The following is a 26099-nucleotide window of genomic DNA, read 5'->3' on the forward strand; positions in this document are numbered from 1 at the left end:
AACGCCTTCAGTAAACACGGAGGGAGAAGTGGAGGGGGGAACCGTCATATCCAATGCACCAGCATAGGAGAGAAATAAAATTGTGCAAAAAGAACGAGCAGGGGATTGTACAGTCTAGCCCACGGGCGTGTTTGTCTGGCCTTTTACACATCGCTACTGCCTTCGATCCGCAGGGGAGTAGGGTAGTTTGGTCTGGCAGCAGGACTGGGGGGAGATGTGCACTTGTGTGCATGCACTTCCTCTCCCACCCCCCGCCACCCCCATCCCAACCTTGATGGCCGGCTGCGAGCCTCGAGGGAGAAGTTGGCGGTAAAACGATAAGACCCAACCCCTCCCTGTAGCCCCAACATCCCACCACCCTCCTCCTGCCCACACTCAGTGTGTCGGCGTGACAATTAGCGAAAGCCAATGATTGATTGACTCACTTTCACGAACAAAACATGCCTCTGCATTAAAGGATTAGGCGGCAAGAACCATCATCAAAGAGACCAAACGCCGCCGTTGGCACGAAAAGCAATTTTTTATTACCTTTATTGCCGGTGTATATGTGTGAAAATGTCATATTCATTGCCTTTTGTTGTAACTAGCTTGTTTGTCAGATATATTCATTAGTTAAGGCAACACCATATAAATATTCTATTTCTTGTACAGTTAAAATGTTTACTTATCAGTCTGTGTATATTGCAAATATGTTGTTTCAGTGCGCGCCACACGTGTTTATTTGTTCATACACCAGTAGGGGTGTATTCATGAGAGAAAGAGGTAAAAGAAATAAGCAAGAATGGAGGAAAAAAAGGAAGGAAGACGGAAATCTTTTCCCTTCTGCTACTGTGCTCTGACAAATAAATGTTTCTAGAAAACGCATTGTGACACAAACTCTAACTTTTGGTGCAAAAATCAGTCAACATTAATGACAAAAATAATAACAAAGGTAATAGTCGCCGTCATTATTAATATCATCCCCGTTCTTGACATTATCACCATCGGTGGTAGTGGTGAATGTAGTAGTCGAAGTTGTAAGTGTAAGAGAACTGTGGCTATGGACACCTATATACATAAAGGATGTCTCAATCTAATGAACCCATTACTGCTCGATGTCAGTAGTAGGACATGGTGACATGGTGACAATGGGTGAAATCTTTGTGTAAACGAAAAGGACTGCGTACCTCTTCGTCGTCATTGACTGCGCACTCAGTGTCATGCTCCTCCATCTTGGCCAGCAGCTTGTCCTGCAAACACAAACAAGTACCAATGAGCAAGGAGTCTGGCTAATTACAAGCGGAAGTCAGTCCTCACTCCTTCCGTTCTCACGTGTCTGACTCTGCGCATGCCCAGCACCACTCCAAACCTTCCCGCCAGACCCCACGTTGCTGGCCTGTGGTTTCCTATTAAGTCAAGACGCCTGCTTTGATTTCTCCCATTGATTTTTTTTTTCATTATTTTACTTCGGGTCAATGACACATACCTTCGATCATAACTACGGTTTCTGATGACTATTACTGTATTTATCAGTCAATGTAGCATTAGCGCTAGTCTTTATGGGGAACTTATTTCATTTGTTGCAGTTCTGTAGCATTCACCTTCAAAGGTCAAAGCTATCTGCTAATTTCATCAGATTATAAGTTATTGAACTTGCTATAAACCATTCATGTTTTGTATTTTAATTTACGCCTGCGCTGTTCTGAAACTACACTCCTACACTCCTAGCTCGCAACATTGGAAGCCCCTTCCTCCCCTCTCTCGGTCCAAACCACCTTAACACCAAGCCAGCCGACAAGAGACCTTGGAGCTGCGTGTCTGGCTTGCCACCGATGCCTTAGCATCCCTCTACATCGCCAGTCCTGTCGTCATGGACACCAGTAGTCACCAGGAGACGTGGGTTCCGCCTTTCTTCTCCTCCCAAAACACAGGGCACGCGATGTAGGGCATGCAGCATCGGGCAAAGGGCACAGGCTAATACTAATAATGAAACAACAGCACATCATGAAGCGGGACTCCTCCCCTCTCCCTCCACACATCCCCGGGAGACCATAGATATCGATTGTGGGAACGAGGACGTCCATTCCGCCGGTTCTCTCATCACTTTCGCCAAAAATTAAAAAAAATGTCATTAATTTACAGTCGTGGACATACAGTGAGCAGAGAATTATCGTGAATCTTGTATCATCCTTCGTTCGCTTTGCTTGCCATGCCAGGGTTGTACATACGCTCTCCCCTGCCCCTAACCCACCACTACAACATCCTCAAACATCCGGTCACTGCAGTGCATCTGTCCAAACAAAGTAGTTTCATTTTGCTTGCTCTGTGCTCCATGCCCGTATGCATCATCTGGTCTCGAAGGACTTTGCATCTTTCATTTACTGCGACATGCTTTCCCGGGGGTCGAGTACACTCACTTCGAACTTCCATGTCAAAGGGAATGTTGTTAGTGCCCGCACTTTCTGTTACATGGACATAACCTCATTAAAAAAACTGTTTTCGGTTATCTGGGGTCGATTAGAATTTATCTATTTTCCATGGATAAATTTTATTCTTTATACCATCTCATAGGTACTGTTCTCATAAAAATAACTTCGACATCTTCCTTCCCTTAACTAAGAAATGTTCAGAAATAATCTGAAGCCAACAAATTCAATTTACCGTTGGCAGTTATAATCATTAATTCATCAACATCAGTCTGGTACCATAAATTACGACCTCAGAAACAGGCTACATCTAGTCTTGACCTTTAAGGGGGGATGTTTATTAAGCTGACTCTAAAACAAGCTGATTTTTTGACATCATCCCAACTGCCTACTGATAAATAATCAAGAATCATCTGACAGTTGCATGTCACAACATGGTTTTTCTCTCTCCCTTGCCGGCTTAGATGTCAAGATGTTAATGTTACCAGAAAGGGGGAGGGAAACTCGTTCCACGGAACTGTCTGTGGTGGGGGGAAAAGAAAAGGAGATTTTCATCGATTCTCTGGTTAGAAGAGGCAGTCATCAACAAGTGCAACCCGTGTCCCGAATGTCAAACGTCTGGGCGGCGGTTAAATCCGGGAGGGCCTGGCCACGCCGACCGTGTCTGATACCTCTTTTTGTCATCATGTTCAGAGCTGCCTGGGGTAGGAGAATGGGGGATTCGAGTTTAAGTCGTGGCCGGAAGATGGCGCTCCATATAACGTGCACAGCGCCACTCACATGGCTCGCCTTGTGTCCGGTCGTGACCGATAAGTTCAGAGAAAAGTATTGATGCTACATCATAAGTTGTCTCGAGATTAGCAGAGTCTGTTCACTTCAAGAAAGCATTGCTGCTTAGTGCATCGAACTATGTCCTTTACGAGGAAACGATCTCAGTAAATGTATACTTAGAGTGAACAAGGTCCAGAAGATACAATACAATGTAATACAATACATATCATTCAATCAATTTTATATGTCTCGAGCAAAAAGCCAATCGCACAGTCACAACCCACACACAAGATGTCGAATGACCCGACACAAAATGCATTTTCAGCATCGCCATACTGCATAAAAATATTGTACGGAGCAAACTAGGTGATTGCTAAGATTACAGCAACTGTGAGATATACGAAAAAATGGAAGTAAAATAATCCATACACCTCTCATGTATGCACACAATAATTCAAGAAGGAAAGAAAAAAGGAAAAAAAATAGATTCGTGCTGATCAGCAGAATAGCATTGTAGTTTGCAGCAAAGACGCCATTTTTATTCTTTCAAGATGATGATCGTTAGACCTTTGTACATCTGCCTCTAGACCCGCGCATGCCACTCGACGGCAAACGATCGTTGGTAACTTCATGACCTCATTCAGGCCAACAAACCAACCCCCTTGTTTTTGGCGATTAGAGGGAACACGCCTTGGGATACAGGGCCCGTGACAAACGTGAGAAAAAAAAATAAAAAGGAGAAAAGAAGAAAAAAAAAAGACAAAGAAGGCACGTCTGGAATCACGAAAGAGTCGATTCCTCACCCACCACCAGCCTCCTTGCCATGTAAGTGTCTGGGATGACACTGTAACATCTGCAGCCAGAGGGACTTTAGTTTGCCAATGATGTCACGAGGCGAGGTCAGGCTGACTGAGGCTGGAAATACCGAGTGTTGCCTGCAGATCGATGCTTCATGAAACGTCTTCACGCCGCCATTCTTTAAGACAACGGACAAACGCGAAGACAAGGCGGGGCTTCTGTGTCCTGTGATTTTTATCTCTCTGGCGCATCGAGCGCCAGGATGAGGCAGCAGATGCCATGTTGCCTAACACATCAGAAGCCTGCCTGGCGACAAAGGGCACATGCACATAAATATCGATAATACAAATTACTTGTCATCTGCAAGAGCTCTTTTCTGCAATTCTCGTGTAATGGTTCTTTTGGTTGGTCAATGCCCTTCGGTTATCACATTGCGAAAGCCTTCTATAATGGGTAAAAGCAGCTAATAATGTAACATGTGAATCCTTTACAAGGTGTCAAGTATGTCTATAACCTTCACAGTAGAAGTTCAGGGAAATAGGAATCTGCCACACCTGACTAATTTGGAAACAATGCAGTGAAAGTATCGTAACGTCGATACATGTCCAGAAGCAAGATGATGACAAGGATTTCAATAAAATAGATGATTTTGATGAAAACAAAGATGTTCTAGAATGGTTCAGAGTACAGCTAAACACTTGCAGGTAAAAAAATGATATAACAACCAGAGATTAGTCGAGAAGAAGGTGCACAAATTTCGACAAAAGAACACACACCCCAACACACACACGAGGCGCCTCATGTTGGCGCTACAATATTTTTTCGCGATGTTTTATTCTTAATTATTTATTTCAGAATCTTGAGACTTTTTTAATAGTAAAAGGAGAAACGAAACATGCTCCTCCAATGTCTAGTCGGATCAACGTTTTTCACCAAAGTGAATGATAATGATAATAGATGTGAAATGGTCCTCATTAAATGCATTTGCACAGTTCCAATAGTATGTTTTGTTACATACAAAGTTTTATCAAACATCTTATTCTACAGCGATTAGGGTATTCGCATGTGCACTGGGATAACCTCTCAAAGTTAGCGCATGCGCACTTTTTACACGTCCACAGTGACCGTTTGATGACACAAAAGTCTCCGAGGCCAACTCCGACCAAACTACACGGACGCAGGCAAATACCATCAAGAGTCCAACATGATTTTCTGTGGCTGGGATTGTTGATCTCTGCTTGCCTCAACACTGACAACTAATCTGAAGATGTCCCCCACCAACAGTACCACTTTGCAAGAATAATTGCTTTACCAAAAAGAAGTGAGCGGGAGAGCACCACCGAAGGACATGAAATAAAAGGGGAATGACAACTCGGACAATGAAAGTGTTGTGTTTATTGAAAAAAGCAAACATGTGACGCAAACCTAAGAGACAAAAATGCCGAATATAATGCCACAAGGACCAGCCATGCCATGCAACACATTAGGAATAATTCAATTAGTCAAATTGAATTTTGTGGCTATGTTAGGAAATTGATCATGATTACTGGAAAAGCGCGTGTCCAGACTCATTTCATTTATCATTGAAATCCCAGGAGGTGCCGGAAGGAGTATGTGAATACTGTACCAAGTTCCAATGATTTGGTGATAAATTTCTAAAACCTAAACTAAATCTAAGACAGAATACGAATTTGTTGAAAAGATCGAATAAGAAATTTAAAAAGTCTTATAAGAAAATTTTCTCTATTTTTTTTTTTTAATCGTCTTCTATTCAGCTCTCAGGTACTTATCAACTTTCCTTCTTATATTATTACTTCCTCTACTCAGTTACACAACTTTATCGTCAATGCACTTTCTCAAAATCCGACCTGCCCATCAGGAAGACTAATTGGACATTTATCGTGAATCCGACTTTAATTATCCTCGTCTGCCTTCCGCTTCTTCAAAAAGCTTTTCCCTTACTCTCCCCAGCTACTGTTTTAACTTATTTTCTTCCCCCGTTCTCCCTTCACAACTATCATGTGCTAGTGCAAGACGATATGTTCCAATTCACTGCGGTGTACTCTGTGCACCGAAAAGAAAGAAAAGGAAACACAGAAAACTGACACTAAATAAGATTACAAGAGGTTATCAGTTCCTTTTATTTATGTGATTAGCAGGGGCTTCCATTTGTTATGTTTAAAAAAAAACAACTAAATTTGTTGATAAACTGAATCTACTCAAGCACAATAGGTTTGCTCAACTAAAATAGCCGAGGTCCAGTAATTCTAGTATCAATCACTTAACCGATTTTCTACAAACTTTTCACTTTAGAGACAATTTGTTTTCTGAAGGATATTGTTATTGTTGTTGTTTTTATTATTGCTGCCGCTGCCGCTGCTGCTAGGGAATGATGTAAAGCAGCTACCATAGCAGATTCGTATTTTACTTTGTACTATCTCATTCAGCAGGAACAGTTCCATTGTTAGTTCCAGCGAGCTGAGCAGCACTCAGCAGGTCATCATCATCAGCCGACTGTGTCTAATATTGTGTAAGCGAAAATACTAGCTGGAGAATAGAACCAGAGCCCCGGAGACACCCTGTTCTTAACGTGTTTGCACATCCACAATGATACCCACCAATTTGCAGGGAAAAGGTTAGTTTAGAAATAAATAAAAACAATGGCTGCCAGATATCCCAGCGCCACGCATGCGCACGAAACAATGGATGAGCAGATAAGAGTTGCGTGAGGCCCACGACACACTGGGCATTAGGCAAATGAAACACCATGGTCCACAGTCACCGTCTCGCCCAACAAGTCAATATGAATCATTGGTGGACAAACCGCGTGCTGGCCATTAGCAAACAACGCTCGACAACAGTCAGCTTTTCATGTTCGCACGCAGCCAGGAGTCGTACGTCCGGTAATTAAGTTGATTGCAGTCACTGCCACGGGGGAAAAGGGGGGGGGAGCTGGTGAGCGAGCCGGGGTGGGAGCAATATCACTGCCTGGGGGAGAGAGGGTGGTGGAGTGACAGAGAAATGAGGGTGCTTGAGGACCTTCTTAATCAGACGTAATATAGAGAAAATTTTGAGAAATGTTTTATATATATATATCCGCCATGTAAAAAGTTACTCCAACGTTCGTTCTGATTAGTCTTGTTAAGAAGTGCGATTAGAAAGCAAGCGAAAGTCAAGAAGTTGTAAAACGCAGGACAAATTTATCGTTGCCATCTGCCAGACACCACGGTAAACAGTCAGGTATAGAAACAGCCATCGGTATTCACATTCACTGGAAATTGTGTACAGACGTTGTGTATGTTGATATCGATACTGTTCTTCTCATTTTCCTAAATCAAACATTTACAAAATGTAAACAAACTTAAGCTTAATTAAGTGTTCAAAAATAATAAATGGCACATCTCAATCTAAACTGTAATAAATGTGATCCTTCTTACTTTGAGGACTAATATACCTCCCATAAAAATTACCCTAAACTAATAAAACTTCGTATAGAGTTACCCCAAGATCAGCAAACCTGATCAAAGATGATTCACAAAAGAAATTCATTTTTTTTTACTAAGGCTGTGAGCCTTTCAAAATATGAATTTCGACCTCATCGTACTTATTAGCCTTTGAAAAAATTCTGCAGACAAAATGGAAGCAGGAACAATTTGGAGGGCGTAGCTTTTGTGTGACGAACATTTACGAAGAGGCAAACTCGGGTATCAAAGGCAGTCAAACAAAGACATAGTCAAGTGCGATGCTTCATGTCTCAAATTGCAGCAGGGTGTGGCTGCAGGGGAAGATCCATTTGAAAGGGGTGGAAGTCTCTCAATGTTTACTAGAGTACATTTTTTTTCTCCATGTGACTAGGTTGAGGTTAACACGAGATAACATTCCCTCCTCCAAAATCTCCGCGAATAATAACAATCGGTTCTCGAGATTTACTTTCCAAACATCGCCCTACACTGAAAACTTAATTTTACTATCAAGAATTTATTTGGACACATTGTCAAGACTGAAACCAAAAGGAGAGCTGGGACCATGCTTTAATTATGCTGACAACTACTACGTCCACAATTGGACCTCCTTCACTAAGATTGTGAACAAATAATATATCATGCACCGAACACAATTGAAACAAAGTTGTGTACAACTGTAAACATTTAAGGACTTCAAAGATATAGGAAGACTTTTAGACAAAGCAGCAACCAAAGTCCCCGGACATTTCGCCTTGGAGCTACAATCTCGGCTTTTGATTACATGGTAATCAAGGGTGCAGGATGTTGATTACCTAGCAGTCTACCGCCCCTGGGATAACTAAGTCGTAGCTGCACAGATGGCTCATTCACATGCATTAACATGGCCTGGTGAGGAGCTGGGAGACTGGGTTCCATGACTTTCTAGTGTTGATAAATCGTCCTGCGGGGGATTTTTTTTTTCGATTCTGAAGGCGAGCGCGCGGCGGTTTCCAAGCAGATGTCAAGATTGCGGCAGCTGCTGTTGTGTCGTCCAGGAGCTGGCAGCTGCGCGTGGAAACGTTCCTTGGAGCTCAGCGAGACCGACACAAGCTCCAGGAACGCCATCGGCTCTTTGATAGATGCAGGGTGGATCTTAGTTCATGTACAGTTCAGTTTACTATCCGAGGTCACCGTGCATTGATGAGGATGAATGCCGACGAAGATTTGTTGTTATTTGTTAGTGCCAGCAACTAGGGCGTGATCATGGCGAGAAAAGGTAGTTCAAAGGTTAGGAAATAAAACCCATAGGTGATACAGAAACAAGTCACCACAACGAGGAGGATAGAAATTGCCTGAAAAATGTTTTCAATGTGATTTAAATTCAGAAGGCGAAGATCTCTTATGAAGACAAAATAAAGATCAAGAATTCCACTGAAACTAATATTTAAAAATGAAATGCCCAAACTGTCTAAAACGAGCGACAGAGAGTACATCAACTTGTACAATGTCTAGATACCTACTTGCTTCTACTTTGTTATTACAAACTTGTCTATGAGTGGATTCAGGCACTCTGCTGTACTCTAGTCAACAGCCCATTATAGTCAACAATAGTAGTAGAGGTGAAGGGTGGGCAAGCTCATCTTTACTGACCAAAGAACTCGAAAGCAGAATTAAAACTTCAAGTACATCCTGAAAAGCACTTTTTCAAAAACCTTGACTCACATGTGTCACATCTCTGAAAGGCTCCGAGGGACACCTGACATTTGTCTCTAATACTTGTCAGTCTTGCCAGACAAGGGCACTTGATCCAGAACTGATGTCGTGAAATGCATCTTGCTCGACAAACAAGTGTTCTAGTGTCGCTGGAAATTAGAGCTCCTCTTTTCGGTGACAAAGTTAAAGTCACTCGCTGCGATGTGGAGAGCGATCTGAACAAAAGCGTTGTTTGTAATAAAAAAAATATTTAGCTTCGGAGAGAATAGAAAAGCGTGGTTGGACAGACCAGCATCTTGAACAAAGAAGATGCTCTCAAGCAGATGACAGCACACTAACAAACTTGTAATGACAACTATGTTTTGCGAACTATGCTGTAGATAAGAGGTTTTAATACAAAAGAAAGGCTTTTTATTTGTTTTATATTTTTGCACTTCATTAGCGGTAAACATAGCCAACCCATGTCCTTCCCCTACAGAGGGCAAAAGACAATCAAGAAACGGGCAAGCAGCGGTGAAAGTAGAAAGCAATGGAGTCAAACAAAAGTCGGCATAAAATCATCTGACTCGACCATTAAAAGGACTTATAAACACAATGATTGTTTGGTCATAGCACTCAGGTGCGACAAAGCAAGGGAGAGAAACATTTCGATACCTTCGAAGAAGCTATAAACGATACCCGGCCAAGGGAACACAACTCCCAAATAAATAAATGCACCACAAAAGACGATTGATCCTCACACCCGTGCCATGCATATACAACCCCTTCCTCCCTCTTCTCCACCAGCTGAACTGAAAACCTTGAGTTCACACCTACGATCCAAACACAGCTTGGAGGAAAAGGACGAGGAGGAAATGAGTGAAATTAAAATCGAACAAACCCGCTGAAGCGCTTACAATTTTTTTAAAATATTTTTTTACACCACGGTTGAAATCGATTCAGCAGGAGATGCTATCGTTGCGTTTCATTATCGATATGTACACGTACATGGTTATTCTCTTTTTCCCCTATATTAACATTCGAGAAAATATAAAAATAATCAAAAAAACACGTTTATTTCTACAGCAATAAAATGCATCAAAATGTCAGAAAAGCGTCTCCCAAGTCAGATAGCATCAGAATGGAGTCCCTTTGTCAATAAATGGCTGGAATATATCTCTGATATCTAAAACTCTGATTACGCTTTAAAAAGAAGAAAAAAGAAAGCAAACAGAGAAACCAGAAAAGACACCCGCGCAGCTGAATTTTATGTTTACGAGTTATTTTGATTGTTCCTCTCCGCTGTCTCCATTCGTGCTTCAGTGTGAGCTTCGTGTGTGTGCATGCCAAGGTGCATAACCACGTACATATGTCTCAACAACTGCAACAACCACCTACATAAATCTCAACAACTGCTAATGTAGACCCATTCCATTTCCCTGGAGTGCAGGGGAGGAGATTGCCCACCGCAAAAGCAGGAGATAAGCTGTCATCTCCAGAAAATTGAAATGGCAAAGCAAAGCAGTCTTTTATCCCAAGAAACCGGAACCTTCTCCTCCTCCATCTGTGTGGCCCCGTTGCTTGGCAGTTAGTCTCGGCACTGAGGGCGTGTGTAGGGGTCAGCAGACACAGCGCCACCTCGTGAGGAGGGGCCGGCAAGATGAGAGTCTCTCATCACCTCGTAGATAATCACAACTACAGCACCGGTCTGACTTACTACACTGTTCGTGACGAAACAGACAATCGATGAGAAAAGAATCTTTTTTGTTTGTCAGGTTTCCGTTGTCGGATGTAATGAACGAAATAATCTCCATGTTGGATAATTTCAACCTTCGAAAAGAAAATAGAATTTGCGCTGTATATTTTTTTCCCTGCCAGTCACTGAAGCAAATTTTATGTGAATTCTGTTCGGTTCCAAACAGTTCACTCGGTCTCCCTCCTTTACAATACAGTGACAGACAAAAACAAGTAACCAAATTAACGTGAAAGCCTTTTTCATATAAAGTAGATATAAACCTGATCTGTTTGTAAAAAATAATTTAAATGCGCTGTTAATGGGCTGTCTTTATAAACACAGGGTAATCATACATAACCTATAAATTTATTTTTGCCTTTGCTGAGTTAATCCCGAAGAGCAACAATTGAACCTCATTTCAGTTCTCCTCAAAAGCCACACGGGGGAAAAAATAACGAAAACAAGAGGAATTTGAACCACTAATCATTGGAACGAACGGACACTTAAACTCTCTTAATTATGTCTGCAACAAAATGTCAGTATATCAAAACGCATGAGCAGACGACCGAAAGATTCATACGCCGATGACAACGGTCAGATGAAGTGCTTGTCACAGGACCAGCGGCGGTGGAGCGAAGGGCCAATCGCGAAATGAATAGCGACTAGCGAAATGGGTGTTTGAATGTATCATCTCATCAATATTGATGCTCAGCATCGTGCAATGCAGTCGTCAACGTGTGGCGCCTGAATCCAGAGAGATGGAATAGACACTGTAACTGCACGTGCCGGTCCAGTTCATCCGATATCTACTTGAAACCTGAAACTTGGTATACACAGTATATTCATGCCATGGGCCGTGGACGCGTATTGTGGTTTTTTTTCATAATAGTCCCAAGAGTTTCGTCCCGACTACAAAGCAAGTATAAAGCAAATAGAAAACAAAGGAAAAATGTAAAGAAAAAAAAAACCTGCTGCGTGCAGCAAGTCGACATGCATCATCAAGGGAAACCATCTTTCGGCGCTATTTAGTTTGTCTTTTTCCTCACAAATATACCGAAAATCTGGTGGGCAAAGAACAGACATAAACCAAGAGATAAAATTAAGTCCTAAATAAGAACTTCTAGTTTTTATGTCATCTAATAGCATTTGATGATTCAGAGCAGGGACCGTAGTTATTAAACAAGAGCAATTGACGATGGTGTAACCAGTGAGGGTCCTGTGACCCAGGTACAGACTAATTTCAAGAATTCCCCAAAAGGAAAAAGAAAACCCTTAGCAATAAAGATAACCGAGCTAATAATTTTGTTCAGTTTTTGTCTTTTGTCGATATTTGTTCGGTTGTTTTTAATTAACAGTTTAATTCTCAAGCAGAAGTTTGGTTGTTTAGAAAGGAACATCATTCAAAAGGGTTAAATAGACTTCTTCGTTCCTTGACATGATCTGCGACATTTCACGTCTTCCCGAGGCTGGAATCCTCTCCTTAGCATTCTTGGCACGTTTTTAATGGCAGTCGTCTGCTGCTTGTGCAAATAGCTACTCTCCCCTGAGAAGGGAAATCTCTTGCTGCGTGGGGGCCATCATTGTCTGACCACTATCCAAGTTTTCTCAAAGTTTGGTCCGTTCCCGAGCAGAGCAGTTGAGCCCTTGCCCGACCAGTTCACTGACCTGCTGCTACGTCTGCCGCCAATCATCAATCAGATTAGCAACACTTGTGGTGAGGACCGTATCCAAGCCATCCCTCGAGGCAAGCAAAAGTTAAATAAAACCAATGAAAGATCATCAAATTAATCATTTTGGGAGATGGTATGTAGCTAGTCGATGTGATGCTTTTCATATGGCGGACTGGTGGCACACACACACACACACAGACATGCATATAAATTCGACACAAAGCATCATAAATTGAAAGTAGAAGTTTCCATCTTTTAGTGAGGCATGCATGATCTGGTCTAATATTAGCACTGACATGGAGGCTCGCGCGTGCTCACCAATGTTTGCCCACAAATTCGTGACCGCGCACGATGTCACGACACGAGTGATAAGAATTTTAAGTTCACTGTGTGTCTTCGACTCTTGAGGCTAAAGGCTCTTTCAAACATTTCTTTTCCAATCAGGGACGATCAAGCGTCTATATTTGCTGAGATGACAGACCAGCAAAACTATTCCTGGTGGCGTTACGTCATCGTTGTCCTCTAGCCTCTCTGTCAGACTGTCTACATTGTCCAATCAAAAGTCAGATTCGTGGAACATGTGAAATCTTTGTGTTTGTACTGAACGTTAAGTGCAATAATTCAACACTTTACCAATTTTATGGTAGGGACTGATCATGTTTGTCTTTCTCGTCTCCATGAAGGGACAGTTCAAAGGTTTATAGAGCAAATTAGGGTGGAATGGTAGCTTCAATGCAGAGAGGATAAGTCCCGATGGGGCTGTAGTTGAACTGACTGCAGGACAAGCATGGTGGAGTATAACTCAACTGGTCAAAGGGCAAGGGGGGGGGGAATTGGTGTTTTACGCCGTGTCAGCAGCTAAGGCTATATTACGGCAAGCAGCCAGCCCTGTAAACAGATGCCACGTGCAGAGAAAGATCAGCGTGCCCGAGACGAGAAATGAACTCAGGGCAGCCAACCTTCACTGTATTGGTGACAGGCGCTAACAGCGCTAACCGTTGCGCCACCGGACCGCTGCTGGGTGGTCAGAGGGCAAGTCTGTTCAGTTAGTGCATTACGTACCTAGTACGATGGTACCAATGCTTTTTTTCTGAAAGAAGCAGATAAATTGTCTAACCAAAGAACTGTTGTACCTAATATATATTGTTCTCGAATAATATCGTTTCAGCGATTTCACAAAGTACAAAAAAATCCGTCTTGCATTTAGTGTAGTTAAAGAAGCCTTGCACACATTCTAGAGTCAAGAAGCGGTTTTTTCTATTTTTGAAATTTAAGTTACCGACTGTATTTCACCAGATACACGAGCCACACACCGCGCACGCGCAGACACATGCACAAGCACGAGAACATCGCATTTCTTAACACGTCAAAAGTTTGTTGGTGTCAAAACAGAAATCTGGCAGCGACTGCTTTCCTCCCCGACAAATTGTCACCAGAAAGTGTCCGTTTTTCTTGAAAATTATGCATGCATATGAGTCACCTCAGGTCTAATAGAGCTCTTATTTTTTATTTTGTTTGCTTTGTTTTTATTTTTGTATTCCGGATCAGTGGTGTGTGCGCAGTACCGGAGTTTGGAAGTGGCTTTAAAATTGTTTTTAAATCCTTCTAATGTTTGTGAGCCTCGCTGAAACGCAATTATTCTCAAATGCCCAGCCTCGTCTTTCGTGACTTGTTTAAACAACGGAAAATGGAAATGGTGGAACTTGTGAAAACTCTTTCAGCTAAGCGTGAAGCTTCGTCGCCATCAACATTATTTTGCCTCTTCTTTGAGAGTTCGTAGTACTACAAAATGAAAATTGCAAAATTACAGATTGCAAGTCGCGCTGTTATTTAATAATCACGTGTCGCCAACTTGCTTCAGTTAGTATTTTTTTAATGCAGCTTGTGGAACCTAGAAACAAAAACACAAATAGCGCTTTGCTTCGGCATAAATATGTTTGGTGGATGTGCTATATTAGTTTCATGATTGTTGTTATCATAATTAGTATTTTGATTATTAAATATGTGCATTAGCGCTTAATTCGCTGTTGCCTAAATTTTTGCACATTTTTTTAAATTTGAATTCTCCCACTGAAGGAAATATTCAGAACAGAATTAAACAAGTTCAACAACCTTACAGAGGAAATGATGCTGTGTGTGCATCAGCAATACTCAGTGTCTGAACTGCAACTGACTTATCCGATAACGCTTTCCCGCATCTCATTAAGGTGGACAAAGAATCGCTTTTTAAAAAACTATTTAAACCATTTCTTTTAAGGTTAATCAGATGGAAACTATCTTCTACCCATGGCTGCGCTGAGTCCTCGATAATTTCCCACACAGGACTGGTTCATTCCTTTCGGCTCACAAGCGAATTGAAAAGTATTATTCTCGCCTGCGTCCAGCAAGAGGTCAAAGCCATATTGTCAGCACAGACTGAAGATTGGTCTGTCCAACAATAAACTGCTCGACAGATAATCTTTATATTTCCGATTCTGGAGGTTACAGAAATGCTGAAATCACTGGGAGCAGCGAGTAAATAGAGTTTCCAGCTCACTGAACATTTCCCAGATCCTCGTTACCCCGTGAACGAGACCATAGCTTCATTTCAGTGCTGCAGCACGTGCACATCAGACTGTGTTTGCGTGGACCTTGCATGGCTCCCACCAGTTCTTATCAGATACATGATTTCAAAGTGCACTCCCAATATCTATATTTGTATAATCAAATGCTTAAAGTATATAGGGATATATGTTAATTAATGTATTATATAAATATGTGTGTGTGCGCACGCGAAGGCGCACGTGAAGAATGAGGTAGGGACGTCGGTTTGTTTTGGTGAAGGAGTTGTTGACGTGCGCGGTGATCGATCTTTGGCTGTTTAAACACAAATGTTAAAGTGCAGATTAGGATTCATCAGCAAAGTTCAAAGCAGAAATGTGATGCTCGGTTTTTCAGTTTTTACGCTGTAACTGCACGAGTTTTGTTGTTGTTGTTGTTGTTTCATGTGCACTTTCTAGCTCTGTGACATTGCTGTGCGTGGTGCTGTAGCCTACCCGACTTTCTTCTTACATTACTCCAGCTCCCTCCAGGTCCGAGAGAAAAATGAGATGTCATCGTGTCAGTGCCTATTACTTCAACGACTGTTCAACTGTTGAGTGAAAAAATTTGTTCCTTTTCTCTTGTCCATCAATCCACCCACCTCCAGACAAAAAATTAATTTAAGTTTCAGGGGGAAAAATGTCCGAACACAACTATGTTTTGCTCAAAACTTTTAACTGCGTCAACAAGAATCCCAAACTTGACCAGCCGCTTGTTTCTTGAGCTTTTTGTTAGGTCCTCTTCAAATATGCAGCCCCTTTCAGAAAAATCCTTTGGGAAGAAATTCTTGAACTAAATACTCTTCTTTTGTTGTGATAAAAATACTTCAAAGATATACAAGAGTTCGAAACTAGCATTAAACTACATGAATGAGCGCCATCTACGCCAGTCATGATAATGTTTGTATGTCCAGACATCGGGAAATACTATCTTGTACGATCAACCCTGTCATTTAAGCACACACACACACACAGACACTTTTGTAAAGCTATAATATTACCTCTTACCATTCTAGGCTGAAAAAGTTCACAGGAATTATTATTAACTGTCCTTCTAACCAGGCACAGTCGTCCAGCGTTTGAAAGTTTGGCAAAGCTGTGTGTAGCGGATGCAGGAAACCGATGGTTGGGAAAAGAAGATTGGAAGGTTGGTCAGCATGCCAAGTCCAGACTTCTTTGACGGTACATTGGAACCTGAATACATATTGGAAATTTGATAATTCAGCACTTTTCTCTGGCCTTAAGTAAATGGGATTTATTTCAAGCTCAGGTCATGCTGGTCTTATGGCACCAGGCTGCCTCATCCTCGGACGACCAGTCCCAGATGTCTTTGCTCTTTGCTTGCCATTAGCAAAAAAGTTCAACAGCCAAGTGGTCCTATGACCTGTGAACTGTAAATGGTTCACAATGTCAGCCGCACGCCATCCGCAGGGACAGATCCAACACTTTTCCTCTGCCATTTTCTGCCTTCGTTTAGAAATCAAGGAAGGTTCGGGTAAGTCTTTTTTTTTTTTTTTTGTTCAGTAGAATGTCCTTCATCTGTCCTTCATCTGGCACGTTGGTGGGTGGGCACGTGGGCTAATGATGGCGGCGATCATCCCCGCATTTTGACTCTGTGTGTTGTGTGCAAGTAAAGTAAATAAGCAGGGCGGTCCGTCCGCTGGCCGTGGGAACCTTCCTCCCTGGCGGGGTCGCGATACGACAGAAAATATTGACCACAAATCACGCCGCGCGTCCCGGTCTCAAATTATCCCCGACCAACTAGAACTGTCCTCCACAACACCGCTGATCTTACTCGCGCCACTGTCCGGGGAAGCCATGAACTCCAAAGCGAGGTTGAGTTATTTTCAGCCTTTGTGTGTGTGTGTGGAGGGGAGGGGACGTGCTGCGCTTCTGGCAACCATGATGCATACGACCGGCATCACAGGACGGGCGGGGTATGCGTATCCCTTTTAAAACCAAAGATGACTGATTTTCCACATAATCCCGGCGTGACGCGGCAATAACTTGTGAACACGAGACGATAATCATGGAGGAGAGTTCAGCAAGAGCGATCGTCAGACATAACAAAATTGACAAAAACATCCAATAACAAATATGGAAGTTTGACGGATTGTTCTTTGGTGGAGATGTGATTGGCCACTTGGACGTCCAGAGACCCAAGAAGTCGTAAAGACTGCAAACACACACTTGGTCGTTTGATAAAGTCGGATTTGTGCGCGTTTGGGGAGTTGTGATCCTTTGTTTTCGCGTCTCCATCGCAACGTGGAGAGTAAAATGGCTTAATCAGCTTACAAAAGATCAAAGACCAAAACAATTGCCTCATTGACTTCAAGCTCATAACTAACTTGTGAGGGATAGCGGAACTGGGTAACAATGAAGATGCACAAATCATCGTGTGACGAAGCAAGCTCCAGAACAGAAAAACACACGCACAAACTGACACAATATTTTGGTAATAGTTACCTGATAGGCTGTAGGACCAATACTGTGATAAGAAAAATGGACCGACAAAGACTCAGTGATGGAGAAAGATGCAGTGAGAGAATAATAGCATTGTAAGCATGATGGTAAGTATGGTCGTACACTAAGAATACATGGCATCACGACGATGGCAAGTCATCCCAGATGCGTGGTCTCGATGCCCGTGTGACTCACACGTCCGGCATCTCAACCATGATTCACGCGCCTGTACTTCCTTCTCTCTTTCTAGAGAAAGGAGTCCTCAAAAAGGCTGGTCTATGACGGCATGACACCGATGACCCAGTCTGCCTCCATCGAGGGGAAAAAATGTATGGCGTCATCTCACCCATGATGTGCGTGCGCTGACTCTTCAGACCAAGGGGCGGTCACTGCCAGGCGTTTGTCACGATGATTTCGGAGAAAAGTGTCTAGAGTGACACAAAGACCGTTGATATGACAAGAAAGTGACAGATGGCCCGAAAATAAACGCTGTACTCAACTCCACCCGCAGCACCGAAGAGACACAGTAATGTCCTTCGTTTTTTGAAGTTTAGAGTTCTCTCCCTCTTTTCTTCTTTAAAATAAGATTTGAACATATGTGTTCTCTTTAGTTATTTATTTATTGGAGAAGAACAGTGGAAAGGGAGATGAAAGGAAAGGGCTGGACATGGGATCACCTAGAGCGGGTTTCAGCCGAGCGACTCTGGTTGAGGCCTTCTGTGAAACCTGATCCACGAAGAGGATTAGATAGATAGAATAGTTATTTATTTAAACGGATCTTCAGGCACATATCGTTTTAACCATTATTTTTATTCACGTCTGTAGGTTTTTATGTCAGTTTGTTGCATTTCCACTGTGCATCTTCTGATGCAGGACAGAGGATCAATAAGCGCTTTTCTCTTTCTGAGGCTGGCGACTTCAAACTCGCGCTGGATTCGGATGGTGGTGATCACACGAGGACGACAGAGCGAAAGATCAGCATGCACTCGTTCTGCTGAAAGTCTGTCATTAAAATGATTGGTTCTTATCTTTCATCTTGGCTACTTTCATCTAGCTAGATACTTCAGTCTCTATGGTCCTACCGATCAAAAATTGCAAGGTCTGTTATTTCTAATTTGGCCTCGATGGACGCCATCGTTATTTTTGGCATGGTCACCAGAAGTGGCATTTTTATTGTTGCTTTAAATCTGTGTTTCAGACCGAAAATCGATGTTTAATTCCTGAAGGTATTGAGAGTATTTTATTAGATGTCATATCACATCGAAGGCTGTGCGTGTTTGCGTGTGCAGGTGCACGCATAATACGATCTCTTCGCGTGCATGTCAAAGTGCGTTTCCATGCATGCTTCACCTTGCATTTCTCATTTCGATTCAATCAAATTTGCACGTGCCGCATTTATGAGAAACGCACACAAAAGAAACCTTTCAGAGTTCGTTCGGAGAATACCGATCTTTAATCAAGCCGCTGAAAATAGGAAGCTATGGGTAAGAAATCGAGTTGCAGACCAAGTCTTCTCTTCAACAAGAACACTTTCCCCAGACGTAGCTAAATTATAAAATGTCATCCTTTCAGCCTCATGATCAGCCTGGAAAGAGGTCTCCAAATGTCAACGAGGCCCACGAACCACTTAGTGTCGCGAACAAGAATGAGCTTTGGATGGATTTTTGTTCTCATGATGGAACTCCTGTTTACCTGCTCGGGTTTACAATGCTGTATTGCCTTCCTGCAAATGGACCAGACTTAAATATTTATTTTTGTGAATTATTTTTTTCTTGCCTTCCTTTTTTTAACCTCTGCTTCTTTCTTCTGACATGGCGATTTGTTCATATTTGGTTTGTGGATTGTCTGCCCTTGGCTTTCTTCCAATTCCTGTATTTTGCTTACCCTTAGAGAACTCTAGTTTGCACACGTCTTCCCCGGGCTGGAGTCCAAGGATAACTGCGTTTCAAACTACCTGTATGCTCCATCATATCAGACCGAGCAACTGTTGCTTAAATTCCTTTTCTTCAGAGTTCAGGCGGAATGCGTTCAGATCACGATGCAGTAAACAGAGCAAGTTACCTGGCCAGGGACGGCCTTAGGGATGTGCAAACTGTTCACCTGCACAGGGCCACCAAATCCCAGGGACCACCCTGCGTCAGCGCCACAGACGGAACTCGCCAACCCGTGAGTCTCAGGTCAGGCCAGAGTGACGAGCGTCATTTCCGTCATCAGCAGCAGATCCGGAAGCATGAGCGTGAAATGAACTCGGATGATCTCCCCCTTGCCACCACTCAAGCTGCCGTCTGGCGGTAGATGAGCTACCCCGCGGACCGCCATTGGCGAATACGAAATGAAATATTTCTCACGAGGGACGATCTCAATATTGATTTCTTCAATTTATTTCAGGGAATGTCACGCTTCGCATAAAATTTCGTTTAAAAAAAATCCCAGAAAAAATATAAAAATAAAGCTAGGATTTTGACGAAGGCGATTTTTCACAAGATCACTTAAATTACTCTTCTAATCTTCTGCAGTGACGCACACACTGCTCCTAATCTCGCATCTCACAGGAGGATTTCGTAAGGGAACTTTGAGGAATCCCCGAAATCAGTGCACATCATTATCGATCTGGCAAATGCAAGTCAGCGGGGATGACGCAAGCTGCAAAGAAAGAATAAACTGGGGCGTCTATTCTGGCTTCGGTAAAAGGTCGCAAGAATAGAACCTGCAGGATCCGGCGACTCCAAAGAAATGACAGATGACGTGTTTAAGTGGATAGAGTTGACTCTTCGGAGCTCTCCGAGCGGAAGGCTACATCCCTCACTCCTGCGGTCGATTCACGGGTTGCTTCCGATGTTCAGTGTCTTTCTCGAGATAAATGCTGGATCGGATTGTGGAATAGAAATAAGGCCATTGACAAATCAGACGTTTGGGAAAATCAAGGGGATAAAATTACTGAAGTGTGTTATGCAAAATACCTTCATCCATCTTTATGTAAAAGACTTCCTGCTTACTGCTTCCTGAATCATACTGATGACTGCTTCTAAAAAAATGTGGGTGGGGTGGGGAGTATTTTCACGCATTAAGCATCCCCGGTATAAACTCCAGTCATCGAACGGCTCCAGAATGAATGCCGGTACTAAGGCTACCCAGACATCTTCATGTCGGCGGTGGAGGCGATGGTATTCTCACTGACAGAATGGTGGGTTGGTGGTGGCTATACAGACCTTAAACAGGACGGGAAAGGAGCGTTTCGACGAGGTTCTGATGCCTTCTTCATGTGTTATCGATCACGTGACTAGCATACATTTTTTGTGACTGCCTGGACAGCTTCACTTCTGCTGCACGACATCGTCAAGCTGCCTCTTCTCCCGAGACACCCCTGACATCTCAAACCGCGAGATAGAGCGAGAAAAGGAGACAGGAACACTCTCGAAGAGGACACCCTCTTTCACACAACTCTTTCGGTTCCTAGAGGGTTTTTTTTATCTCTGTAACAGCTTCTGGTGTACTTTCGGTCACAGTTGACAGCTCATCCTTCTCTGCCTGTTGTCTTCGTCACGCAAGCTTTAGACAAGACCTCGACCGGTTCGTCCGCTAGGTGGCGTCCCTTTGCGTCATTTTGCGCAACATCTAAAACCCTTTAGCCCCCAACATGTGAACTATTGGAACTTCTCTTGACAGATCCATCAGCATGCTTTACCATAATTATGCTCGCAACCGGGCCTCACCATCCCCCATTTGCCTGGTCGTTTCCGCCGCTGTTTGTTCTGTATCCGGCACGACATCTTCAGCGCCGACAACCTGCCAACCATTTTTTCTTTCCCTTTTCTTTTCTTCCTTTCGTCAGACGCGACATCTTTCTCTCTAGATAAAGAAAAGTCTAGTCTGTACAGTTCTTGAGAACAGACCCCCGAGGCAAGATTGAGAGATTCATACAGAAGGACATCTCGGTGACTCCAAAAGAAAACCCTTTCCCACCTCTCATCCAACGTCGTTTTGACCACGCACTTCCGGTGGCTGCCTTAGGCATGTCCTGTCTCAACCCTCTCGCCTTCATCTTCCGACTTCGACCTCTTACCCACCTCTTCTCCTTCGTCCTAATTATTATCTTCCTCTCCTAATCTCCTCTCCCTTCTCCCCACCCCAAGTCAGCACTGCATCTCCTGCCCTTTCCTCCACCACCTCCCTCCCATCTCACCCTTTATTCCCCCGTCACCTTTCCTTCGTAAACCGTCTCCCTACCCGCCCTGCCCCGCCCCACCCGGGCAGCAGAGAGCTGGCACCATCGATCTCCGGCGTTAGAGAGCGGTCCAGCAACTTGACACCGACTGCTGCACGGCTTGCGTGCACCACTCACCAGACGGCGCGACGGTCAGTCTGTCCGCAGCGCGGTGGCTGCTGGGTGCATGCTGCCAAAATCTTTAAGGTCTTCCCCATGTCGCAAGAGAAGCTAGAAAATGAAGAGGTCTGGCAACCCAGCTAGTGCAAAGAGGTTGACACACACACACAAACGCACTAGCCAAACCGACAACCTGCCTGCTGCAAGCTGGGAAGCCTGATCAAACAACAAGATGACCACGAAGGAGAAAAAGTCTCTTACCTGTGTATGCGTGCGTAAGACAGTGTGAATATGTGGCTCATGTCTTCTCAAATTTATTTGATAATTTAATTTATAGATGTCATGCGTCTTCACGCCATCTTGGAGGAAGTAATAACAGGTTTATCAAAAAGAATCGCATGCCTTTCTCTCTGTGTGAGGTCGCCGATCAGCATCTCAAACACATCAGTCTTGGCGTGTCACGTGCACTCGTTCACCATATGATAAAGGGAAGAGAAGCAAAAATGCAAAATATCTAGGTCGCGAAAGTCATTGTAAAGATATGTTTTCAAATTAACTGCATGGAAACGATCGTTGGAAACTGTTTTGCTACATCTAAGTAAACTACTTAGTAATTTAATATTGAATTTTATACTTATTAGCTGCTGTTTTTAAGTGTGCACTTATTATTTTTAAACAAATGACAGTAGTCCCGCAACTTAGATTTCACTCACTAGGTTGGTTCTAATTTCGAAAATATTTGTAATAAATTAGAAAAGCTTTGACACAAGTACAACGCTAGTCTTCAGTCCAGTTAACTTGAGTGACGCCGTGTTTTTAGCATTTTTGATAAATGTTTTTAAAAAAGTAAAATTGTTTACATGTACCCCATGACAGTGAAAGGGATATCTGTATATAAATTCATATGTATGATCAGCACAGTTATATTGCCGAAGGTCTTTCCAGCAACTCACTTGATACCTGATATGACATAATCCAGAACATGAAATCTGTCAACAAATGTAACTGTATCATCATCCCAAACTAGTGAATGGGTGAGATCGGGTAAACTGTCTGGTGCGACGATGATAAATAAGCCGCGTAGCAAACTCCCTGGAGAATTAAAAAATATATATATATTGATGGCAGTTTTAAAAGATGTGGTTATTGCACTATGAAACTACATTCACACGAGAGTCTCAATCACACACTGTCCACTTAACAATGCCTTTCAAGCAATCCCTCCGTCGTCTCTCCACAAATGTACAGTGTCTCTACAAATCTCACACCTCTCCCCTTGCTGTGTCACGGAATGGCCTCAGTTGAACAAGAGATTTTCCCAGGTAATTGAGCGAAGTCCTAACTGCACCGGGAGGTAACCAGATTACCAGACGTGACGGTCCTTCAGGCGACATCCACAAGCCTCTCAGACTGCGTGTTGCGCAGCTTTTTATTGCGCGCATTATTATGCATGGAGGAGGCTATCAGATGGCAGGCAACTGTCACCGAGAACAACGAGGTCAATGAGGTCGTAGACGTGTCCAGGATCCACTGTTTCTCATGCAGTCCTGGCACAAATGTAGTTCTCTTGCTGTCAGCAACTTCTTCGCAACTATTCAAAAAGCGTCTGCGAACTTCACGAAATGTGGTGTAAGTGGTACTTTCATAAAATAAAACCTGCATCCTTTCAACTTATCATTAAAGATATATTGATGCAATGTTAATTACAAATATTTATGATGTTAATATTAACGTTGTAAAAAAAAAAAAGTACCGATAAGATTATGCTTTGATCTCGGCGCGCCTAGTATAGTTCAAACGCAGGCTGAGATGGAAGACAATTAAAAATATAATTTACTCAGAAGTTCGTTGCTACCACCAAGCTCGTTTTCAAAAGCATTTTGTGTGCATTTATTTTTAGCTCAAAAACTCGTCTTCACAGCAGGAGCCGCCCTGCCTCGGCTCGACGGAGATCGATACCCGCACTGTCAGGTCAGCTGAGAAAATAAATAGGTACCACAGTCTGCAGCTTCTAATTTTGTTCCTCCTCTTCACATCCTTTTTTTTTCTTTTTTTGTCGCCCCACCGGCATTTTGTGACGCGCCTTCAAGAGGCCGCATGCATCATTTACTGGGTCATGCAGCTCCCCGCTACTTAAACCAGATTTGGCTCTAATGAGCCATGGCGTTCTTTGCTTTGAAGCACGAGCTTGGAAACAGCAACAACAAATAACAAACACAAACATTCTCTCTTGTATTACGATGAGCATTTCTTTGAACGTGGACACCAGTGTATGCACCACTGCTGGACGGAAAAGCAGCAGCAGCGACAGCAGGCAGGCATGCGGCGGCAGAAAGAAGTTTATTTTCTTGCTCGCAGTCGATGTCGCAATCCTGGGGGTCATGACCTCGCCGTGCTGCACACGGCACGCAACTTAGCGCTGCTGGCTAAAAATAGTCATCTGGAGGACCGTCTATGTCAATGACTCTGATTTCTCTGTTCTCTAATTTATTATAATTTATTACCAATAGACTAACTACCAAAAGGCATCAAATATTTAAATGTTTACGATGTATACATCAGCGTTTGAAGTACAACCAATCTTATCGAACACAGAAACACTTAATTAACAGGTCAAAGGACAGCAGAGAGAATGAGTGACGGTATCAACAAAATTTTCCTTAGGGTGAAATACCGAAGTTTATCTCCAGACATTCGTGGAAATTTCTGTGAACAGACAGTGTAACCGAAGTCTCCTTGAATGATTATGTTTTTGCGTGTCTGATATTCCAAGTGTTGGATAGAGTGCGTGCGTGTTTGGGTGGAAGGTTTTGTGCAGGAGTGTATGTATTTCATACATGTTGTATTGTTATATTGTGTTTAAAATGAACACGTGCAAGTGGTTTCTTTGTCACTGTTGTGACAGATTTTTAGTTTTGTAATTTAGTGCATGCATGTGTACAAGAGAGAGAGAAGGAGGTGAAGAGGCGGGAGGCATTGTGCTCGTGCAGACTCTATGGTTGAAATGGCTGAAACACAACTGTTCACAGAGGCGTTTCTAGTCTCTAAAACTCGTGCATCAACAGAGCTATCACCAGGAGATCGACAGGACAAGAGAAGCTGCTCCGTAATCTCAACTGCTCGATAAACAAGTGCTACCATTCCTGCACAACATTTTTTTTCTCTCCTGCGTCCTTCGCAAACAGAAGGTTGTCTCGTGCTTTGTGTGTCACAGTCGTGCACTGGGGTCAGTGTCCTCCATGTCCATCGAAATGCGTGAGTGCGAGCCGTGGATGGGTTGGGTAATGGTCGTCGATAGATGTGGGTAAATGGGGAGGGATCTGTGTGGGTAATTGCAAATAAACGGTTTAAAAACTGCTTTGCTCGTTATTTCATTTGTTCTCCGGGACCGAGTGGGGCGGAGGAACTGTGTCCAGCGGTGATTTGTCAACTTCGCGAAGAAGCCGTTCACTTAATCATGCTCTGTGCAAGGCAGGAAGGGAGGGAACGTGTCTGGTCATTGCCAGCCCCGCGACTTTGTAAGTCTACACACAATTCTCCTTGGCAAAAGCAAATTGGCATCACATGACATCCCTCCGCGAGTTCTTCTATTTACTTCTTATGTTTGTTTTGATTCCTATTTTGTTTTTCCAGTCTCATCTTCTACCGATTGCAATTGCAATAGCATCCGTGGTCCCTCTCCCTCTACTCAAGAGGCCAGAACTGCGATGCATTCAGTTTTAGAGGCGAGAGATCAATTGGGAAGGAAGAGATATTTTATTTACTCCTGTTTATATCTCTACTCATAAAATTTGCATAACCCAAGCATACAACAAGAAAGACAATTCAACACAAAGAAAATTTTTTCGGGATAACAAAATCTACTAATTTACTTGGGTTCCAGAAAAGTGTGACTGCATACATAGAATTAAATGGGAAATATCTTTGCTGTTGTCTACCCACTTAGGACAGTATACCTGTGACACCATAGTACAGCCCCTACCTACCGACACCATCTCTACGTAAAAGCTGAGATCCCACCTACTAAGATCCACAGCACACAAGCTCACCTCACCCAGGTACGCACCTCAACTCTGTTTACCTCGATGTAGAAAAAATCCTGCTTACCTGAGATGACATCAGCAGTTAGCGGGCCGAGAAGGGAGGAAAGGAATGGCGGGGGGGGGGACGCTGTGGGAGGGTCAGGGCGCTAGCCTTTGTTGACCCACCGAGAGTGGCC

At 43.1% G+C, this 26099-nt stretch overlaps 1 protein-coding gene across 2 annotated transcripts in view; it reads right to left on the minus strand.

Annotated features, from left to right (window-relative positions):
• The window catches only part of LOC112564984, a 34679-nt gene that overhangs the window by 4732 nt on the left and 3848 nt on the right, over nucleotides 1-26099 (minus strand). For both annotated transcript variants that reach the window (XM_025240188.1, XM_025240187.1), the window contains exon 2: nucleotides 1167-1229. In XM_025240188.1, coding sequence (XP_025095973.1) covers nucleotides 1167-1229 — 63 coding nt within the window. The remainder of the gene's footprint in view (nucleotides 1-1166; nucleotides 1230-26099) is intronic.

The sequence above is a fragment of the Pomacea canaliculata genome, linkage group LG5 (assembly GCF_003073045.1).
Source record: "Pomacea canaliculata isolate SZHN2017 linkage group LG5, ASM307304v1, whole genome shotgun sequence".
Taxonomy (NCBI): Eukaryota; Metazoa; Mollusca; class Gastropoda; order Architaenioglossa; family Ampullariidae; genus Pomacea; species Pomacea canaliculata.